Source organism: Abramis brama (assembly GCF_963993115.1).
Source record: "Abramis brama genome assembly, chromosome: 8".
Taxonomy (NCBI): Eukaryota; Metazoa; Chordata; class Actinopteri; order Cypriniformes; family Leuciscidae; genus Abramis; species Abramis brama.
The window spans coordinates 38,911,262-38,934,011 of record NC_139970.1 but is presented as its reverse complement, the minus strand read 5'-3'; the positions used below and the strand labels follow the sequence as shown (position 1 = coordinate 38,934,011).

The 22,750-nt window shown below is 37.1% G+C and overlaps 1 protein-coding gene across 5 annotated transcripts in view; it reads left to right on the top strand.

Moving 5' to 3' along the window:
- The window catches only part of hdac4 (histone deacetylase 4), a 218,259-nt gene that overhangs the window by 130,077 nt on the left and 65,432 nt on the right, over positions 1-22,750 (top strand). For 4 of the 5 annotated variants that reach the window (XM_084123200.1, XM_084123201.1, XM_084123204.1 and 1 more), the window contains 7 exons: positions 145-265; positions 3,476-3,594; positions 15,764-15,892; positions 16,104-16,228; positions 18,175-18,291; positions 18,591-18,789; positions 21,456-21,649. In XM_084123200.1, the coding sequence (XP_083979326.1) occupies positions 145-265; positions 3,476-3,594; positions 15,764-15,892; positions 16,104-16,228; positions 18,175-18,291; positions 18,591-18,789; positions 21,456-21,649 (1,004 nt within the window). The remainder of the gene's footprint in view (positions 1-144; positions 266-3,475; positions 3,595-15,763; positions 15,893-16,103; positions 16,229-18,174; positions 18,292-18,590; positions 18,790-21,455; positions 21,650-22,750) is intronic. The other variant, XM_084123202.1, reaches the window with a different exon arrangement.

Sequence of the window (22,750 nt, the reverse complement as noted above, 5' to 3'; positions counted from 1 at the left end):
TGAAGGAATTGACTCACAAATGCATAAAACCCCTTCCCGAGGCTTTTAGAGAAATCTAGCTGGATAACACAGCTAGAGGCTTTGAGAATGCCATTGATGTCCCGCTGCTTGTGATCTTCCTGAACTGTGAGCTCTGATTGACAGGCGCTGTGGCGAGCACTGAGGTGAAGATGAGGTTGCAGGAGTTTGTCCTCAACAAGAAGAAAGCGCTGGCCCAGAGGAGCCTCAACCACTGCCTGTCCAGTGACCCGCGCTACTGGTACGGGTGAGTATCACAACCTGCTCAGGGCTGATGTTTCAAACATTTTACAGGTCCCTTTTATATCTTACTTTAACAGACTGGTCAACTGAGACAGATTTATATGCAGTTTACACTTAAGTGCTAACAGGCAACTCAGATGTGTCAGGGAGAGCGTCTTTTCTGTTTTTGCTACTACATATATCACAAACTACATCAGTATGAGTGCATGTTTGCAAAGTGCAAGAAAGTCAAATATTATTAATAAAAATAAAAATGAAACAAAATAATTACACAAGTGCTTCACCTATCAAAAATGTATTACAAATGTATAAAAAGTCAAGTGAAATAAGTAGCATACAATAAAAAGGCATATGCAGTAATGTAAAAAAAATATTAGTTTATATGAAGAGTTCAGTTGCAAAAGCCTCTAAGTGCCATCTGAAATTTTCTTCTAGAATGATCATTTTTATAAAGCTTGTATATTTAAGTTAAGTAATTTTACTTAAATTACAATTAATAGGTAATTTGCATTGCCATTTAAGTGAAATTATTTAACTTAAATATACAAGCTTAATAAAAATGATCATTCTAGAAGAAAATTTCAGATGGCACTTAGAGGCTTTTGCATCTGAACTCTTCATTCATATATGTATATGTATATGAATTTTACAAACATTTCATTTTGAGAATGATAGTTAATTGCTATTTGAGTCAAGCTCCAATATGTTTTTTGTTTCTCCAAATGATGAGCAAAGTGAGTGAGTAGGCAGTGTTTCACTGTTGTATGAGATGCATCAGGAGAGATTGGGTTTACACTGAATACGATGTGGTCACAACACAAGTGTTTTTAACTAAAGATGCGCCGATTGCAATTTTCTTGGCCATTCCGATTTTTTTTGTAAGTGTGAAGTTCAAGTTTCTTTCAAAGGACTATAGTTCATAAGATCTTCAATGCAAAATTTTATAAAAATAAAATAAAAAACAAGTAAAAAGAACAAATTTTTCAGGTGAAAACTAGTTTTTCAGGTGAGTATACAGTATTCAGGTTAGAAATACTACAGAAATTAAAGTAATTAAAGTAATCAAATGTAAAATAACAAGGATAGTCTTCATTGTTAAAATTAAATACAGATTAATTTTCTTAGTCTTTTCTTTTATTAACATAACAGTCTCTTTAATAGTTAATGCATGGATCCAATATACTGTTATACAACATTTATCTTTCTTAACCAATTAGGTTCCAAAACTGACTGTGTTTAGCTGAATACTTGCCAAGACGGGCATTTTGACATAATTTTGTGAGTATTTAGTAGCCATTTATTTTGGTACTCGCGACTCGCAAGCTGTTTGAGAGGCGGCTTGTGCGCTCCACTTCTATAGATCAGTGGTGCGCGTGCTTTTTGTGTGAGCACGAAACCTGTGGGAATTAGTAAAATGATGCACAATACAAGCACTATTTAACCGGAGCGAATGAGACGAGTGAGTGAGAGGAAGCGGGTGTGTGTCGTGTCACTTCACTTCACCTCACCGTCGGAGAGAAGAGAGTGAGAACACGCAGCTGATGTTATTGCCTGTGCCGCTGGCAGCAAAACTGAATCGGAAAGACATGAGACCAATCGGCCGGTTCCCGGTCTGGGCCGATCATGCGGAAAATCGTCCGATTCCGGTTCCTGGCCGATCGATCGGTGCATCTCTATTTTTAACTACCTCTGAATATGGTAGTACTCTGAATACTGAATATGAGTACCTCTGAGTACCAGATCATATGCAGCGGATCTTAATGGCAGATCAAAACAGCTAAAGATCCACATTCTACATGAAGTTGATGCCAAACTTCAGACTGAATATCCCTGTAGTTATTGCTTGCAGCAGAATTCCAAAATAAAAGCATGTTATATAAGTTTCTGTTTTGATTGATTGACAGTTTTGTTTTCCCTCTTCAACACACAAAAGATGTAGATCTGGCTGTCATCTCTGCATTCTTGAAAAATTTGAACAAGTTTTGATTGGGCACTTCTCATGTGTGGAAGATAACGGGGAAGAGGAGGCAGTGTATCAGTGTGTGTGTGTGTGTGTGTGTGAATATGGGAGTGAAAAACTCACTCCATCAAACCCAGCTTTCACGCTCCTCATCTGTGAGGCTAGGAAAATGGGAAGAGAATGTTCCTTTTGAAAGAAATGTTCCAGGCTTTTGCATTCACATACTTCTGTACTTGTGTTCAAAAGTTTGGAGTCTGTAAAAAAAAAAAAAAAAATCATACTCACCAAGGTGGTTTATTTGTTACTGTAAAAACAGTAAAAATTTGAAATATTACTACAATTTAAAATAACTGTTTTCTATTTTAATATATTTTAATATGTAATTTATTCATGTGATGCAAAGCTGAATTGTCAGCTTCATTACTCCAGTCTTCAGAGTCACATGATCATTCAGAAATCCATTTAATATGCTGATTTGCTGCTCAAGAAACATTTCTTATCATTATCAATGTTGAAAACAGTTTTTGCTGTTTTATATTTTTGTAGAAACCGTGATGCATTTTTTCAGGATTATTTGATGAATAGAAAGTTTTAAAAAACATAATTTATTTAAAACTGAAATCTTTAGTAACATTATAAATGTCTTCATGCATCCTTGCTGAATAAACATATTGATTTCTTTCTTTCTTAAATAAGTAAATACAAATCCTACTGACCCCCAAAGTTTGTAATGTTGCTGTATGTTTAAGCCAATAGCTTCTTCATTTCAGACATCCACAATACCGATTACAACATTTGCACTAGGATTGATCAGAAGTGAGGTATTTCTGTAGCCTCTGTGGACTATTAAACCAGATCATTGGTGCTCCTGGTCTGTTTGAGATGAGCTGACGATAGGCAGATTCAGTTCTTGGGTCTGTGGTGATGCCAGCTGACCTTAGACGCCCCAGTGCAGTTGTTTTTCCTGTAAAGGAGGAGCTAATCTCTTTCATTTTTGCAGAGCTTTGATAGGCTGCCACTGATGTTTTGAAGTGTGAATGTGTGAGCATGTTAATTTGTGAACAGAATAATGCCCGCCCCCCTCTTTTAGGCTGCACTGAGGCATTATGGGTGATCTGAGTTTGCATTCCCGTTACTTGGCAGAAACCGTCCTAGTGCTGGGAATGGAGAGCAGCTGTGTGTGGAAATGTCTTGAAATGCACATATTTGAGTACCTATGCTTGCTCTCATGAGTGTTTGTGATTTGTTCCACAGGAAAACCCAGCACAGCTCCTTGGACCAGAGCTCACCACCTCAGACAGGGATTTCCACTTACAACCACCAGTTGCTGGGAATGTACGACCCCAAAGATGACTTCCCGCTCCGCAAGACAGGTACTGTAAAACTAACCCCCTTCTTCCTAATGTGCCCTGGCCCGTCAGACTTTCACTAGGGTTGCTTAGGCCAGTTCAGGTTTACTTGTTTAGAACTGGTTCCAAAACACGTGGAACAACCTCTGTGACCTTTGCTTCCATTGACGCTTGTGGAAACCCTCCTTAAGATGCAGAAGCCTTTTTCTCACACCCACACACACAACTGTACAAGATTGTGAAGTTCAACTTCAATGGCTGCAAAACTTTAAATTAATTTGCAAAAAATGTATATAGTCAAACCTTTCTGAACAGTGTTACGAAACTTGGTATGGGTCATCAGCACGGTGTCCTGAAAGAACCTGAGAAGTTTCGAAACAGCGCCGCCTAGTGGTGAATTTTTTTTTCAAATGCTTATAACTTTGGGTGTGGTCGACGTATTTTCACGAGACTCATCTAATTAGACTCTTGAAACCTTGCCGAGTCCTACGATACCAAACATGCTAGGTTTCGCCTTACGGTTTGTGTAGCGTTGTGATTTAGCGCTTAAAAACATTTGGCGATATCTTCGAAACCGCTAGTCCGATCGAGACGAAACCACCGTCAGAAGTTTGGAGACATAGGTCGATAGCTATACGCCAATGCCCAAATGCCAAAATATTGATAGTAAGGGGTAGTAAAATCCAATCAAAGTCATGTGTCAGTCATTTTTTACGTGTTTTTTCATATAAATGTCTATAACTCCGAAGTAAATTGAGATATTTTCACAAAAATTGACACACATATGTATGGGCTCACTCTGAAGACACATAAAAAAAAATGTGGGACTGAGCCTCTTGGTGGCGCTATAATAGAACAAAACATGAAATTCCCATTGACTTCAATACAGTTTTGTGAAATAAAATGCTATATTAAACAATGCTATACTACCCAAAATATTTCGAGACAGCACCACCTAGTGGTCAAAAATTATAACAAAATTTCCAAAAAGGCTAATAACTTTTGAATAAATCTGCCTATTGAAATGCCACTGGTCTTAATAGATTCATTGGGTCAAGCCGAGAACATAGATACCAAGTTTTCCTTATTTGGCCGAACTTCCTGTCCGCCATCTTGATTTTCATTCAAAACCTACTTTTTCAAACTCCTCCTAGACCGTTTGTCAGATTTTCACCAAAATCGAATCGTATCATCTCCAGACCGTGCCGACTAAAAGTTATGGATTATGTGTCGATAGACGAAACCGTTATCGTATAGCGCAGCAGCAAAGTTGAGGCATGATGCCAAAAGCACTATTCAGGCTTTATCTCTGCAATGCCTTGACATATTGACACCAAACTTTGTATGTGTCATTGTCACTTCACTCTGACCACATCACACCAGTTTTGTAACTGCGCCACTGGTCGAAAGTGATAATCAATTTAATCATATTTTTAATTACTGTTTCTATGATTTTTCAGCCATTTCGCCTAAAATCCTCTTTAAATGTCTTTAATTGCTCATTGTTGCAGTTGATCTGACACTTTCAGCCATGTCTTGTCGTCTTATTCTGCTTGGCCCCGGTAATTGCTGCTTGCAGCTATATTTTTTATTTATTATTATTTCCAGTTTATAATTGTAGTGCTTCAACTTAAAATTAGAAAATTAGAAATGTTGCTTGGGAACCAACTGAAATAAGTTTAGGTTTTTAGATATATTTAAATCTATACAAATATTTATTTTATTTGATTTCAGCTTTATTTCAATTAACAAAAATGTTAACAGTTATAGTTAAAAACTTAAAAATGGTGAAAAATCTGTTTCGATCCAAACTTCAAAGCAATAAAGTAAAAATAAATAAGTTAAAAATGTGTTTTGCATAAATGATACCTATTTTAAGACCATTAAGATCTTTTGCATGTAACAGTATTCACAATTTATTGATGCATTTTATTTCTATGACAACTGAATTAGAATATTAGCAAATTTAGTACAACAAACACTGTATACCTTTTAAATGTACTGTAATGAACTTCAACATTTACCAAATTAAGTATTTAATTACAATTTAAAAAGTCACAATAATGAGAATTCAGAAGAGAAATGTGCTGAATTGTCTTGAAAAAAAATACGATTAAATACAAAAAAAAAAAAATATATATATATATATATATATATATATATATATATATATATATATATATATATATATATATATATAAATAAATGGTACTATTTTATTTTATTTTACTTTTGAAACATGACCAGGGCGTGTTCTTTGCAATTTTTGTGAGATCCACCTTCACAAACAGCTCTGTCCAGGTAATATTGTCCAGATTTCCTGGATAACACTGAAGACTCTTGTCCTTCACACCTTGCAAAACATTCTGGAAAGTTTTCTGCTTCTGAGAAAAGGCGGAGGGTTAGGTATAGACATTCTCTGTGGCATCTGCTGTGTATTAAGAAGGGCTCCAGTGTCTGTGGGCTGGCATTGGTCCTGTGCCCCCCTGCTTCAGCATCGCTGTCTTCACTATCAGGGCTCCAGACGGTGTGTGTGTTAAAGAACTTGTACCCCCTCCCTCTCTGCTGCAGGAGAGCACTCAAGGGCAATTCCTATGCAGACTCACTTTGGGCTGGTTTAGGTAGCGTAAGGCCGCTGTGCTCATTAATCACACTGGAAATGGGCCTGTCAGGGACCCGCAGTACAACCTGCCCTGGGCCTTTAGCACACACAGAGCCCCGGTGAGACCTGCGTAATTACAGTGCAGGCCTGGGGGGGGGGAGGTGTTACGGGTGCATTACAGTCGTACTGTAACTGCGGATGGAAGGTGAATGCATCTCCTGCTACTTAAAGCAAAGTGTCCAACTGTGCAGAAACCTTTATGACCTCTGGGTCGGCATTAAGATGACAATTGACGTTCACTGCACTCAGAGTCCGAAATGAACTTTTTGCCCCACCTGCCAAATTGCAGGTGAACTGAGACAATGTGCAGGTTCCAAAAATTACTTACAGCCATTTTTGTTTTATTTTATTTTATTTTATTAATATTAATTTAAGTAAAAAAAAAAAAATGCATATATAGCTTTTATTAAGTTTATTATTGTATTGCTTCAACTAAACAAAAATGATAAATAACGCCTCAGCAATATATATGTATATAAGTTATTGCCTTGGTGCCATGAAACTGCACCTTTCATAGACAACTGATTATTTTATTTATTTTTTGGCTTGATGTGATGAATATTACATCATATGTGTTGCCACATGGGGGTCAGGAGGGAAAAAAAGCCGTCCTAGACAAACAAACAACGCAAGGAATAGCTGTTAGAAGATGCATGTTTTCTTTAATAAATTATTTCAGGGTTTCATTTTAATTGCATTTACATTTATTCATTCAGCTGACTTTTTTTTTTCATGTCACTTAAGCAAATAATCTGAGCTTCTTATAATCATTCTCATAATTTGGATGTTGACAAGTTACCGGTCACATTTGGCTCTCGGCGAGTGTCAATACTGGTCCCTGATTTCACTGTTGCAACCCGCTGTTTGGTTTGATATGATCCAGTGTTCCCACAGATCATTGTTTTCATTATCCGTGAGTGGCACAACCTCTTTGACGTTCTTTCATGGTTATATTTCCCATGCGAGCTGTTAACCTGGGAAAGCAGCAGGATGATACAGGCGGTGGAACTTCGGGAAAGAGGATCTGATGGTCTGAACGTCAAACTGTGAAATGTTCTTTGTTTAGTTCTGATGATTGAGTTTGCGGTAAGGCTCGTTTGCGAGTCGATTCCAGTCCTCCCGCTGTAGATAAACCTCAGTTTGCTCTGGCTGGCAGAGTGCATTCCTGCAGTGGGGATACGGAGAAGGAGGGTGGCCCAGGCCTTAACCAGAAGTGTTTGACGCTCTCTTTCCCTCCATACCGCCCCTCTCAGGACAGGCCAGAGTCTGTTTTCTCACGTCTCACCTAACCGTCCGACATCTGGAACCTTGGCTGTTGGCAGCTGCAGGAAGTGTGATGTTGTTTTAGGACAGTGAAGTCTGCAAGATGTCCAGTGCCATGAATGGTGCAAAGATGGTTCCTCGTCTGTATGTATGTCATGATTTTCTAATAGTGGTGACCAGTGTTTTGGGGGGTAATACGTTAGAGGTTGTGTGATCAAAGAGCTTTTTTAACTAACGAGTGTTGCTTTTATAGTTATTTTGTTCAAACAAGAAATGCATGTTGCATAATCAGATTTTTTCCCCCAATCTAACATCTAATCTAATGTCAGTTTTTTAAATACATATGTAATCAGATTTTCACTCCACAAGAAATACGTTGCTGTACACCGTATAAGTAAAATTTTCAAATAGTAATGTATCATGTATTTAGATTTTTTTTTTCAAAAAGTAATATGTTGCTTATTAAATTTACACAATATCTGTTACTTTTTCAAATTGTTTTACAGTATGTAGCCTTATCTTTTTCTTTTTCTTTTTACACATAATCGGATGTTTTCACGCAGAAAGTAATTCCTTGCAGATGAAATGTACACAATATCAGCAAATAACATTTAATTTAATCAGATTTTTCATGCACCAATACATTGTTCTTTAAATTTTAACAATATCAATTACTTTTTACAAATATATATTTTTTTACTTAATCATTTGTTTCTTATTAAATTTAGACAAATTACTTTTTCTCCAAAGTAAAATTTTATGTGATATGATTTTTGTTCACAATCAGATTTTTTCACGCCGAAAGTGATTCATTGCTCATTACATTTACACAATATCAGTTTATTTTCTTTAAAAGAAGTAACGTTATGTAATCAGATTTTTCATATAATTTTCACAGTATCAGTTAATTATGTATTCAGATTTTTTTCACTAATTTATATAATCAGATTTTTCCACTAATTCACTTAAATTGACACAATATCAGGTACTTTTTTCAAATAAGTAACATTACTTTTACATGTAATGCATAAAATAACATAAAATAACAATAGTTGTTAACTACACAAATTTTACACTTTCAAATAAATAATGTTAATTTCCCATTTGTTAGTATGAAGCAGCCAAAAATAACACTGTGTGTATTCGTCATAAACTTGGTCATAAGAAATGGCCTTGTCTTGTTTCTGATGATTATACCACAGAATTAAAATCTTTAAAAACAATGACAAAAAAAAATTGCAACTTTTTGTCAGAAATGTAACGTTCGGATTTCTGATGCTTTACGTTGTTTCTTGTGAATGTGAGATGGGGATTAAAAAAAGTAAAAAGTAGAGGATAAAATAACATGACTTTGCAAGAAAAAGTAATGCAATGTTGTAGCATGTTACTTTTTAAAGTAACATTCTTCAGCAGTGGTGTTGACACGTTCTTCCTTTCTCTCCTCGCTAGGTGTGAATGTATCCTGTAAGTATGTGACTCAGCGAGAGCTCTTTTGTTTCATTCATGCGTTCTCTCTTCTGAACGTGTTCGAGCAGGCAGGAAGGTCACAGAGCTGACTTTTTGCGCAGAGCAGGCTTGCAGCAACTGTGACTCTGTTGCTGTGTGACTCATTCTTTTACATGTCATGTACAAAGTGTTTGTTCCTGGCTCAAAATATGATTTGCTCTTAACCGCCTTGGGGCAGTGAGTAGATGAATGTCTGTTATGCCTCACTTTGTGAAATGCAAGTTGTACTTGCTCTAATTTGATCAGAAATAGGACACTTTTACAGAAAATGAGTTTGAGACATTTCACAAAGCATTGCCGTTGCACTTCTCATTTGTACTCCGTATGAATCGCCTGCAGGTTACATTAAAGTGCTCTTCACATTTATGTTGACACGTCAATTTTCACTAGGGAATGTACAGAATTAGAAAGCCGAGGATGGAGAAATCTGGAAGGAATTGAGTTTGAGCTTTAAACACAATTACACTAATCAGCCTGGAGGTTGCAATTTGTGACCTAATACCTGCTAATAACAGCTGGGATTCAGGCTGGTGAACAGCAGTAAAGGACAGAAGCAGATGTCGCGTCAACCGAATATTTTGACTCTTTTTTTTTTTCTTTTTTTTTAGCACTGATGGAAAAATCTGAAGGCCGTCCGTAATTTTGACAGATTACACTGAGGGTGATGTATTCTAACATGTAACTGTAATTCCCACCCCTGTCCAGTTGGTGGCGTGTGCACTCCAGTATGGCAACAGAGTTCTGCCTCCAGAACAAAATTAAAACTGCCACGAGAAGTCATCAGTCAGAGGCAAAGATGCTAAATCTAATGAGTTGCCTCTGCATTAGTCTCCCTTGATGTGTTAGATTACACACAGGCGAGCATCCAGTTTAAGTTGATGTGAACCTGGAGGAAGACTTGAGTTCAGGAAGATACAGAGCTTCGATTGAGTTTAGTTCAGTTCATTTTTTACGGTTTGTTCGTATTACAGTCGGAATTTTATTTTTTTAAATATATTGTATTGTTCATAGTTGTTTTAGATTAAGTTTACATGACAACGATGTACTAAAAACTGAAAAGTTATTACTTTCCGTTTTTCGTGTACAGGCGATAATTTTGTCAAAACAATCCCCGTTCACATGGCAGGCCAGTAGTTGGCGATGTCACTTTGTAAAGATAAACTACGATGAACACGTAATACGCATGCGCATGACATCACCGTTTTCACAAATTCGCTTTTTTGTAGTTTACAAAAGACAATAACAGCATTTACTTTTCAAAAACGTGCACTTTGAAACCCATTTGTAAATGTTAGCGTTTTCAGGCTCCCAAAACACTCTTGTTGTGTAAATGAACGGCCGAAACGCATGAAAAGTTTTCCCTTTTTAGTTGAAAACGGTGTCGTTAAACGGCCCCTTAGTGGCCTCCACTGTCACTGCGGAAAAACAAATCTTCTTTGTGTGGTGTTGAACATGAAAAGTGACACAGAGTCTCTTTTCATCTCTTCCTAAATAAAAAAATAAAAAAAAAATGTTTTATTAAAAGTCTTGTCTTATTAAAATATGAAAATTAAAATGACGGGGTAATAATAGAAAATGACGGAAAATGAGAAAGTCTAATGCGACCTCTGGACGGAAGAGTGCACAGGTCTGTGGTTTAACGTGTTTCTTGGATAATAGTTCATTATCAGGTCTACCAAAAGCTGATAAGTGCGTATCGTGTAAGCGCTTGAGGAAGACGGCCAATTAGCGTTCGGTACCAAATCGATATTTACATTTTAAAAGCGTAGCGATACCAGGTTTTCTGTAGTACAGAGTACTAATGATATCCCGCTGATAAGCAGCTGCTTTCAAACACTCCCGTGTGTATTTGTGTGAGCGCTTTGTGTAGAGCATCAAAGGTTTCTATTTATAATGTATTTTTGCAGCATTGAGCACAGTAGCCAATCACAGACATGTTTGTTGAGCCCGTGAATGCAATGGCCAATCGTAGGCGTTGAAGTTAGTCTGAATCCACTCTATGTGGGGGTCTCCTGCTAGAAAATAATAATCTTGTTTAAGAGTTCTTAGACTGCTTAAAATGCCTAGACTTAAAACTGCCTTGTCTACTGCTAATGAGTATCCATGCCCTGCCCTGAACACGATGTCCACTCCACACGACTTCTGTTCGCCTCCTAAGAGCTTGTTTCCCTTATCTGGATCTAAGTGCTTTTTTAATAGCTGTAGGGTGATGACTTCTGCATGTCATTTCCTGTCGGCTCTGTTGACAACTTGTCCTAGCTAACACACTGCCTGCATGCTCTTATCAGACTGATAACTCCTCCAGATCTCTTCAGCAATCATCATCGTCATGAAAATGTACCTTCAAAATCGTCTCTTGTATTTCATGTTCTGAGATTGAATGCATCAGCTTGTGATCTGAGGTCCTTCTCGGTGCTCTGCAGAAGCTGATATGCCAAGTGGAAGCAAAAAATAAGGGATAACAAAAAAAATATATATTTATTAATAGACTGATGTTAATTTTTTTAATGCGTTATCATTTGATATTGGCCAATATTGGATATTTATTTATGCAAGGTCATTTTGCCGATTTTTGCATTTACTCTGTTACATTTGTTGCCATCTAACATAATTAATCGACACTGTTAAATGTAATCTTTAGCAAATTTCAAAGATTTATAATTGTTTGATGCTTAAATTAGCTTGTAACATGTGAAACAATTGATTTTTAGGTCTAAATTTTAAATTTACAAAATATTGCAGAATTTGTTCTTATTTTGGTCACTTGTTTTTTCAGCCATAAAATGAAAAGAAATATTGGCTTATTGATTTTAATATCTGCATCCCTAGTGCATTTTTATGTACTTTGGTTAAAGTTGAAACGGAAGTTGCAATAGTTTTTCTTCCCTATTGTGATGTATATCTTAGTAAAGCAGCTTCTCGAACAAGAAAAAAACTGTCTGGCAGGGCTTGATTTTGTCCATTGGGAATTGATTGGATGGTTGTGGTTTGCTATTGGTCGATCTCATGTGAGTGACAGGTTGTCCCGCCCTCGTGCCAGTAAACACGTCATCAGAGAAGAGAAGAGGTATCGCTGCAAAAGGAAGGGGAAGTTAATTTGATTAAGGGTACATGCTGGGTTCAAAAATTATGTTTATGGATAATTTATTATAAATACTGTAATTTAAAAAACAACAACAAGACTTGTCAATTTTGATTTCATGGTGACTTTACAACCATGTTACAACCTTGATGTTGATCTTTGACTTTTTGAAAATAGTTTTCAATCTTGGCATTATCAACCTGCCCGGTAGGGTCACCGTCACCCTTCAGGAGTTGAGTCTGAAGCAGACGTGTGCGAGTGTGTAACATCAGCAAATATCACGGGCCACTGCAGCGGACGTGTCAGAGTTCTGGAACAGACACACTCGCATGCGGTTCTGCCATCTCAACAGTTTTTAGAAGAGGCAGGTGAGAGTCAAGGGCCTCGAGTCCTCTTTGCTGTCAGTGAGAGAGCTCATCCATTCCCTTTACAGCTGCCTACTATGGCCTATATTTCATGCTAAAACTATTGCAGTTCATCAAGTGGTCAAACTGAAGCTGTACAGCCTGAGATGTAGTTTGTACAGTGTTTGTTTCATCAATTACTCGGTTCGTAGATCAATGGCTGTTGGGTTTTGAATCTCAATTTAAATGCACGACAAAACAAAATTGAATCTAGCTTTGAGGTGTTGCTCAGTTGCGGTGAAAAGTTTTAAGCCGAACAGGGCTCATGTTAAATTTACTCCTGTCTTTATTACTGCTCCTGTTTTTCCACCCTTGCTAATGCAGGGCATTAATGGCAGCATGCCTAGCTTTCTTTAACATAGATGTCTGGGAATGTTTCCTACCACTTACCAGAAGTGCCATCCTCATATCTACCTAGTTTGATAAGTATAACCACAAGATTGGCTTTTCAGAACAGAGTGCTCTTGAGAGAAGAAGTGATGGAACCTTGGCTTCCTCAACATCTGCCTATTAGTGGCAGTGGCATAGGTTTTTACATTGAACATTCATTTGAACCCATCTGTAACATGTTATGACTCCGTAGGAGGTAACGAATGTTATGTTTTAGCCAACATTTAACACCAAAATGTGCAGAATATGTGCATGCAATTGCGCAATTTTCAGTATCATTTGCTTTACTCTATTGCTGGAATATGTTAGTGCTCTCTGTGTTAATCACATTATTTTTGGTGTTTATAAGATGATCATTCATTCTGGTGTTTATTTCTGTTCTGTGAAGCAATGCAGAAACATTGCACTGTTAACTTTTATAAGCATCATTAATAGTTCAACATTACTTGCATGAGTTTTCGAACCCAAGTAGCAGTCAATGCAGCATTTCATATCCCAAAAAAGAAGAAATAATCAGATTTTTTTGCCAAACCAAATACAATTTTATATTGTATTTTTACATTAACAATGTAATTCATTTTCTATTTATTAAAAAGTTTGTGTTTTTAAGCATTTTTAAAGGAAGTAACAATTTAAGCAATATATTTTGTGAACTAATGTTCAGCCGTTCTTTTTATGCTCAACTTATTTTCAGATCATCAGTCATCAAGCTCGATAAACACTGGTCACAAACGATAGGCCTTAGTGTTTGTAAAAACAAACACTTAAAAAACCCACAGTCATCATGTTTTCAGGCCATTTCAAGTTTGGTTTTACGTGACAAAGCAGTGATATGTGGGTGAGTTGTTTACTTACTTTTTAATAGTCTTCCCATTAACACCATAATGTTTTTCATTCAGACCTATTTGCGAAAGCGCACCGAAACAAGGCAGGATTTATCGCACAAACCAATCATATCCAATCAAAACCAATCATATCCAATCATAGCACGATGGAGGCATTGCCTCCTCTCACGTGACTTTCCCCCATTCATTCTCAATTACCCCCCTCCAAACCCAGCTCACACTTTAGGGGGTCTGTTAAAAGTCAATGGGCTCAGGGGAGGCAAGAGAGTCGCGGCGTCCCGCTGTAACTTTCCCTGCTGGTGTCGCTGTTGGACAGTGTTACTTTAGAAAACAAATGATTTATAAAAAATGTAATGTCAGATTTTGTAATATTTGCATTGTTTTATTTTTTGTAATATGGATTATTTTCTCATCCGATTTTTATTTTTTTTTAGTTACAGCCTCCCTATATATATAACTTCTTGCTATTGCATTAAATAATATGATCTTGTACAACATTTAAGTTTTACCCAGATTTAATGTATATTAATTCTATATAAGTTTTAGTTTATTTTTCTTAGCCCATTTATATCTTACCCATTCCTGTTTTAAGCAGAAATGTAAAAAAAAAAAATTGTTAGGTTTATGCTTAAATACTCGGGGTATTAAATGGTGTATGAAAAAAAAAAGCGTTTTTTTTTCTTTTTTTTTTCTTGCCAAATCTTTTCAATGGCTGGAAAACGCGTGCCCCTTAACACCCAGGGCAGATCTGTGTGTATGATTTGAACGCTTTGACAGGTTTATTCATGGCTTTTGTTAGTGTCTGCAGATGAGGTTATGTTCTAAATTACTATTGAGTGCATTGGTCCTAATGAACTTTGCGTGCTCTCATTTCTGGGTCATGCATATTTTGACAATGGGTCACAAACGAAGCAAGGATCAAGCGCCAAAGCACAATTGGGGCAAGAGAGGGATTGAGAGGTCATTGTTGGAGTATGTGAGCAGGTGAAAATGTCAGCCGTGGCTAATGGGAGAAACGTCCGTGCCTGGATGACAGCTTCAAATAGGCATGACCCTCTCGGTGAGCTTTCATTTTATTAATTGCTGGCCAGGCCTGTGCGTGGCCTCAGTGGCAGGCCTGTTCTGACACGCTACGTCGCACTCCCAAGAGCATGTGTTTGCAAACTGTTTGACTGAAAGCACTCGGAACCAAGGGTATTCATTTACAGTGTTTACACTTAGACAGACTTGATTAAACTTTTGGGCAAGTTGCCGTGCCAGGCTGGAAGTTGTTCAAATGCTGGATTGCACCATTGTTTTTCAACTGGAATCTGAATTCACAAACATAATGAGTGACCAGAGATGGCCTCTTTTATAAGGATTAATTAGTTGCTTGGTTCAGGTCAAGCTAGTTTCGAACTACTTGCTTTTTTAACAGTTGTATTTCGCAGAATCAGTCCTGAAGCCATCTTTTCACTGCTTATGAGCAGAAATCTGTCTCGGTGGAGAATCAGGATTTTTAAGTTTTCCATCCATCCATCCATCCAGAAATGCATACATACCTGTACGTACGTACATACATACATACCAATGTCATACAGTAAATTGTATATACAAATAGTGAGCTTAAGCATAAAGTATTTTGTACACAAATACTATGTAAAATAATCAATGCTTTATCTATTTTTCATCCACACTTTTCAGTATAGAATGCTTTATGAATTATAATGAATTAGAAAAAATGTATAATTAAATAATTACACATTTAAATACATACATTCATTCATAAATAAAATGAATTAATTCAAATCAGACCAAAACATCCCAATTCTCCACTGAGAAACATTTCTAGTCGTAATAGGTGATGAGATGGCTTTAGGGCTGATTCTAAGGAAAGGTATGCAGTTGACAAAAAGGCAGTTTTGGAACAAAGCCTAAGTGTGTGTTCTCTATTTAGTTGTAATGTCACACATCCTGCTACTTGAAAGCACTGTTGCAGGATTAAATATCTATCCTGTTCTTGCTTTATTTTAATGACTGTCCTCTTTCCGTTTCCCATTAGCATCTGAGCCTAACCTGAAGCTACGATCCAGGCTGAAGCAGAAAGTTACGGAGCGCAGGAGTAGCCCGTTGCTTCGGCGGAAGGATGGGCAGGTCACCACTGCAAAGAAACGCTCTCTGGACATGGCAGGTGAGAGCATCCATCTTGAACATTGTTCATGTTTTATTCATAGTGAAAGCAGAGACATGTCAAAAAATGATTGGCAGAAGAGTGGGTAAGTTGTGTCTCCTGCATGCTCACCACAGATCAATGACCTGACTGCTAGGCCATGATTCCAACATCCGTGCAGATTTGACTGACACCAAATTAAGCGCGTTTTTCCACACCCATTTTCCCTCAGAATCGGCATGTAGCAGTGCTCCTGGTTCTGGTCCAAGTTCACCCAACAACAGTTCGAACAACATTACCAATGAGAACGGCATCGCTGGATCCATCTCCAACAGTCCAATGGAGGTACAGAGCACGGTATACTTCACCAGCTGTAGTGTGACTCTGACTTTTTGGGTGATGAAGCTATGACCACAACTGGTTAAGATCACGATAGCATGTAGACGTTTGCAGTGAGTTAAGTTTTTATCATGGTAAACTTTAGGGCTGTACTCAACCAAAGAAAATCTTGGTCGACTGAAGTCCTGAGATTTTCGACTAAAAATCTACTAAAATCGACTAAAAATGACTAAAAATGACGTTAGAAAAAAAAAACGTTAAATTAATTAGATGCGCACTGTGCGCAGTACTTGGTAGCCTTGTTGTCCGCCTAAATGAATTATAAATAAACATAAACAACTAGTAGGCTATTTGCAGTATATTAAATAGTTTTTGACCTAATTATTTTGCACTGAAATGAGTCTGACACTTGAGTCTGTCAGCTCTGACAGCGCTGCATCACGTGCACCTGCGCAATATCATAGCTTGATTTCCGAAAATAGTACTATGTTGTCAACTAGTGATATCATCACAAGAACTGTTGAGGAATATGCAACATAATTTAGACAATTATTTTTGTCATATGTTATAATAAGAAGTTATAACTGTCAGACACTATCATTTCACCGTGCATGTCCTCGCACCGAGCGAGGCTGAACATGAGCTCAGCTTCGCAGCTGAGACACGAATAGACTATTAAGCTTTTACTCTTAATAAAAACAAAAGGCACGTCCACTTTAATAAAAAAAGAATATTTATTAAACAAACCAGATCAAGAGCAGAAACGAAATAAAGTGCATAACTGAAAAATAAAGCATCCTAGGCTCAAAACTAACACAACCAACAGCACAGCGCAATTGCGCATTAGGCTCCAAATAAAAAATAAAAAAGTTAGGTTATCACACTAAAACATTGAAATATGCAAATTCTGATATGTTCATATAGCCTACTCAAAACACACAGGGCAAGCTAACGCAGACAAGTGAGCTTACCACTTTTAGATGATATGTCATGTTTGTCGTCGAGCTGTGGAAAACTTGCTTGCAAACTTTGCATTCGACCTTTTTCCTGTTATCAATTTTAACAAAATGCTGCCACACTGTCGATTTCTTTGTTGTTGACATATTAGAAGAGGACTGACTATTAAACGCTCTCACAATTAAATAAATAATATTCAGCATCAAACCTTCTACGCTCGACGCTCTCTCTTGGGTTGGGCTTATCCAAAAAAGGTGAAAACAAGGGGGGTGTTTTGAAGACAGACTGTTACAGTGAAACAAGGGTACTCTGAAAACACCCCCATTAGCAGTTAGTGCTTTCCACCTGATGAAATGAGCGCGCCTCAGCGCGGCAAAACTGATGAAATAAACGCGGCAGAAAATCGACCAATCAGAATTTTGGTCAAACCAGAACGTATCGACCAATTAATCGACTAATCGACTAGGACAGTACAGCCTTAGTAAACTTTCCCAAACTGGGGTTTGCCAGGGTGTTCGTAAGTTGATTAAAAAAAAAAAAAAATAGATTATTAAAGATTAAAGAATATTATTAAATTATATTAGCATTATTATACAAATGAATGTGCCATGGTGTCTTTGCCACCGTTTTATAAAATCCCCTTTTAAGGTGTTTTTTTTCTTCACACTTTCCTTCATTGTGCCTAAAGCCTCTTTATAAGTATTACATATCTGCAACACATGGCATCTCTCGTTTGGCTTATTGGTGTATTCTTAAATGGACCTGTAAATCTCTTTGCTTTTTAGTTTTAGCTCAGTTTTATTGGTGGTCACACTTGTCATGTTGCTTTGGGAAGTGTCCTGCAATTTTCCTGGCTGTTTCCATGCATGTTTTTCAGACGTCGACAGTCTCCTTCTGTAGACGCGTCCCGCAGGGGTCCGGAGAGCGACCAGACAGAGCTGTTTGTTTTTATCGGTGGGGTTTATTTATCTGTGCATATGTTTGTGTGTGTGTGTGTGTCGTTCCAGCCATCTTTGGCACACAGACTCGCCGGCAGAGAGGGTCCTGTTAGCCAGCTGTCTCTGTACACATCGCCCTCCCTTCCCAACATCACCCTGGGCCTGCCAGCCACCGGCCCTTCCAGCGTGAGTCCATCTTTCTTTTTCTCCATCGGGGGGCCGGCCCTCTTGCAGTGCGCTCATAGAGACTCCATTGTCTGGACCGTCAGGTTGCCACATGTGGCTTTTCAGCACCAGTGGCATTTCAAAAAGAGCCTTTTGAGAGACAATGGCTGACCACAGCTTACTGACGCAAGCAATATCCTCACACAAGAATTATTTACGGGGGAATGTCCTGTCTTCTTTGCCCTGGATTCTTTTTGGCTTATGATCTCTCTCTCTCTCTCTCTCTCTCTCTCTCTCTCTCTCTCTCTCTATTCACATAGATGGCATCTGGCCAGCAGGATGGTGACAGAATGGCAGTGCCAGGAATACCCATAACCACTCCGTTCATGCCAGGAGCCCACCTGCCGTCTTACCTGACTGCCTCCTCCTTAGAGCGGGAGAGCGGCTCGGCACACAACACACTCCTCCAGCATATGGTGCTTCTGGAGCAGTCAGCCGCTCAGAACTCCATGGTCGCAGGTCAGTCTCAGTCATAATAACCAATATTGATGTTACCAGGACACCTTTTACCTGCAGAGATAGGGTGAGCGCTGACTGTTGTCTCTGGTAAAAGAAAGAAAAAATGTATGCATTATTTTTCAAAACATCAGCTGACAACTGAAATGAGAAGAGAATGTCTAGAACATATTACCATAGAATATATTGCCTTGTAAATTGAATCCTTGGTACTTTAATATTATATTATATTATATTATATTATATTATATTATATTATATTATATTATATTATATTATATTATATTATATTATATTATGTATTATTTATATTAAAAATACAATAAGACAGTGTGCTATTATGTTTCAAAGTTTTATTTTTCTTGTCATTATTCACATTTTCTTAAATATCTGTAAACTAGGCATGAGACGTGCAATATTCAAAATTATAAAACATAAAAATGCACTGTTGCAATTTTTTTTTTTTTTACTAGCTATTATTTACACTTTCTTAAATATATCCGTAAACCAGCCATATAAAGTTTAATATTCAAAATATGTTCATTTTGATTTATGTATTTGTTTGTTTGTAGTTACTATGTTTTAAACATTAACAAAAGAAGAGGGGGAGGGGAGTTTATAAAAAGATTATTTATTGAACAGATTATGGCATTATTCTACATTTTAGCTGATGTTTTTGGTTGTAGGGAAATATGAAATGTTGCAGTTCTCCAGACTCTGTTCCTGATGTAGCTCCTCAATAAAGAAAATGTCTTATTTTCTTTGAAAGGAAGGAAGTTTGGTCCCACTTAAAAATGTTCAGCAGGTTCACATTGGCGCAGCTTACCCTAAAGCATCTGACACACTTTACACCACTGCTTCCATTTTGGGAAAAATGTTAGATTTAATCATTAATCTTTGCGAGTGTTGTATTACTCAAATGTATTATGCGCATGGTTCGTTGATTCTCGTAATACACAAACATTTCTCACATTTGTGACATAATTTCCCATTATTTGCACATTATATCTCAAAATTGCAGCAAAGGGGGGCCTCCAAACAGGCAGGTGCCCCGGGGCCTCGCGGGATCTTAATGCGTCGCGCTCCGTTCTCCCTGCGGTTGTCATGCATTTATTGGTTGTAATTAGTCCAGCATAGGTTATGCAGCGTCCTTTATAAATTGGATTCAATTTCCTCCGATACGCACTAAAGAAGGCTCATTTTAATCAAATTAATCATAGGCGGTGTTAATTAGCCTCCTGATGTGCCAGGAACGGCTTCACGAGAGACGGGAGAGGGAGGCTGGCAATAAGAAGAGGTCAATACTTATCCTGAGGATGAGAGAGAGAGACGCCTCACTGGCGCAGTCAATTCTGACTAATGATTTGTGCCATCATAGACCATCACGTTAAAGAGCTAACCTTTTCTCCGCCCACTGTTGTCAGGGAGATGAGCAAATCCAGTGCACAGGAAGTGTACAAACAGGAAGTGTCAAGCCCCTGGGAGGGACGGAGAGTGTGTCTGAAGCGGAGTGGCGCAATAATGGCAATTAAAAAATTTTGGGGGAAAAAATAAACGTTTTCTGACTGAATAGATTTTGTTCCGGTGATCCATCGTTCAGTGTGTATATATTTATATTTACATTTAATCATTTAGCAGACACTTTTATCCCAAGCAACTTTCAAATGGTGAGAGCAACAGAAGCAATTCAACTAAAAATAGACAACAATATGCAAGTGTTGTGACCCTTCCCAGTTTAGTCTAACGGAGTACATACATATTTTATTTTGTATTTTACTATATAAATATTCAATTTTATTTTGTATTATTATATACAATGATTGTATTTAAATATGTATATTATGTCATGTTATCTATATTTCATATTGAATAATTTCATATATATATATATATATATATATATATAATTTATTATTTTTTTAATTTATTTTTTTATGTAATGATCTGAATATATTATGTATTATAATATATAGTAATTGTGTGTGTGTGTATATATATACACATTGTGTGTGTACATACATACACACACCCACACACACACACATATGTATATATGTGTGTATGTATGTGTATGTTTGTATGTATGTGTATATATATATATATATATATATATATATATATATATATATATATATATATATATACATATATATATATATATATATATATATATATATATATATATACATATATACATATATATATATATATATATAATATGCATGCATACATACAAACACACACACACACACATACATACATGCACACACTACCGATTTACGTACGTTTTATTACTTTTATTCAAATATATTTTTCTGGGGGGGGGGTTGTTATTTTTGTTGCACATATTTAGGACGGTATGTTACGTTTGAAATCGTTACACTTTAAAATCTCCCCTCAAGGTCTGTGTTCTGTTTCATTCAGTTGCATTTTTGAATGACTTTTAAGAAGGATCTTGCCAGTTTTGTGTGCACTAGATGCTTCACAAGCGACCCGTGGGCATGCCGCCTAAAACTGAGACGGAGATGCGCTTAAATCTTCAGTCGTGCGTGTATTCATGAAACTTCACCCCCCCGAGAGCAAAAGCGGCCAAAGGTGTTAATTAGTTCAGGGCTAAGTGCTAACTAGAATCTGCTGTGTAACCCAAAGCCCATGTGTTGTGTCCCCAGGCCTGGGTGGCGTGCCCCTGCAGTCCCATCCCATCCATAAGCTCCGGCAGCATCGGCCCCTCGGACGCACGCAGTCGGCCCCCCTGCCCCAGAACGCCCAGGCGCTGCAGCAGCTGGTGGTTCAACAGCAACACCAGCAGTTCCTGGAAAAACACAAGCAACAGTTCCAGCAGCAGCAGCTTCACATCAGCAAGGTACAGCATTCTGTCTGTCTTTAGCTCCCTTAATCACCATGGCAACCAGCAGGATGTGCAGTCCTTATATGGTCAGACCAGAAGCACTCTGCTAGTGTGTTTGTGTGTACGTGGGACTGCAGTCATGAGCGGACCCAGACTGAATCCATGCTTGGAAGCGCAATTTCGGTGCTGAATTTTGGACGAAATGCGGAGTTCTGTTTAATTAATTGCATTAAATAGGGTTTAAGTAACTATTTTGTCTGCTGGTCCCACCTTAAAAGATTTATATTTTTGAAGTTCTAGAAAAATAAAATTCGCATTTTACAAAAAGAAATGTAAAAAAAAATGAATACACAAAATATATGCATGACCACTACCACTACTTATTTTTGAAAGAAGTCCCTTATGCTCACCAAGGCTGCATTTATTTGATCCAAAATAAAGTAAAAACAGTAATATATTTGAATATATTTTAAAATGTAATTTATTCCTGTGATGTAAAGCTGAATTTTCAGTCATTACTCCAATCTCGGGGTCACATGATCCTTCAGAAATCATTCTGATGTGATGATTTGATACTCAAGAAATATTTCTTATTATCAATGTTGAAAACAGTTGTTCTGCTTAATATTTTTGTGGAAACCGTGATAGGATATTTTCAGGATTCTTTGTTAAATAGAAGATTTGAAAGAACATTTATTATTTATATAACATTACAAAACTCACTTTTGATCAATTTAATGTGTCCTTGCTGAATAAAAGTATTAATTTATTTAAAAAAAAAAAAAAACTGACCGCAGACTTTTGAACTAAAGTGTATTTTGCAAAAAAAATAAAAAATCTTCCTAATGTTTTGCTGGAAAATTATGGATGAATATGGCTTGTCTACCTTTGTGCTTAAGCTTCTTATATAATTGTATATAACAAAGTATTTTGCAAATAAATGTAAAAAAAAATGCATTATTTAGTAACTATAAATCAGTATTTGTATTGTACCATCATTTTTTTATTTATTAAAATATTCATAAAAATGTTTGAAGGGATGAGCAGTTCATTCTTTCATAAACTAAATGTCTGCATTTTTATCTACTTTTTCATATAATTTTTTGATTCGGAATG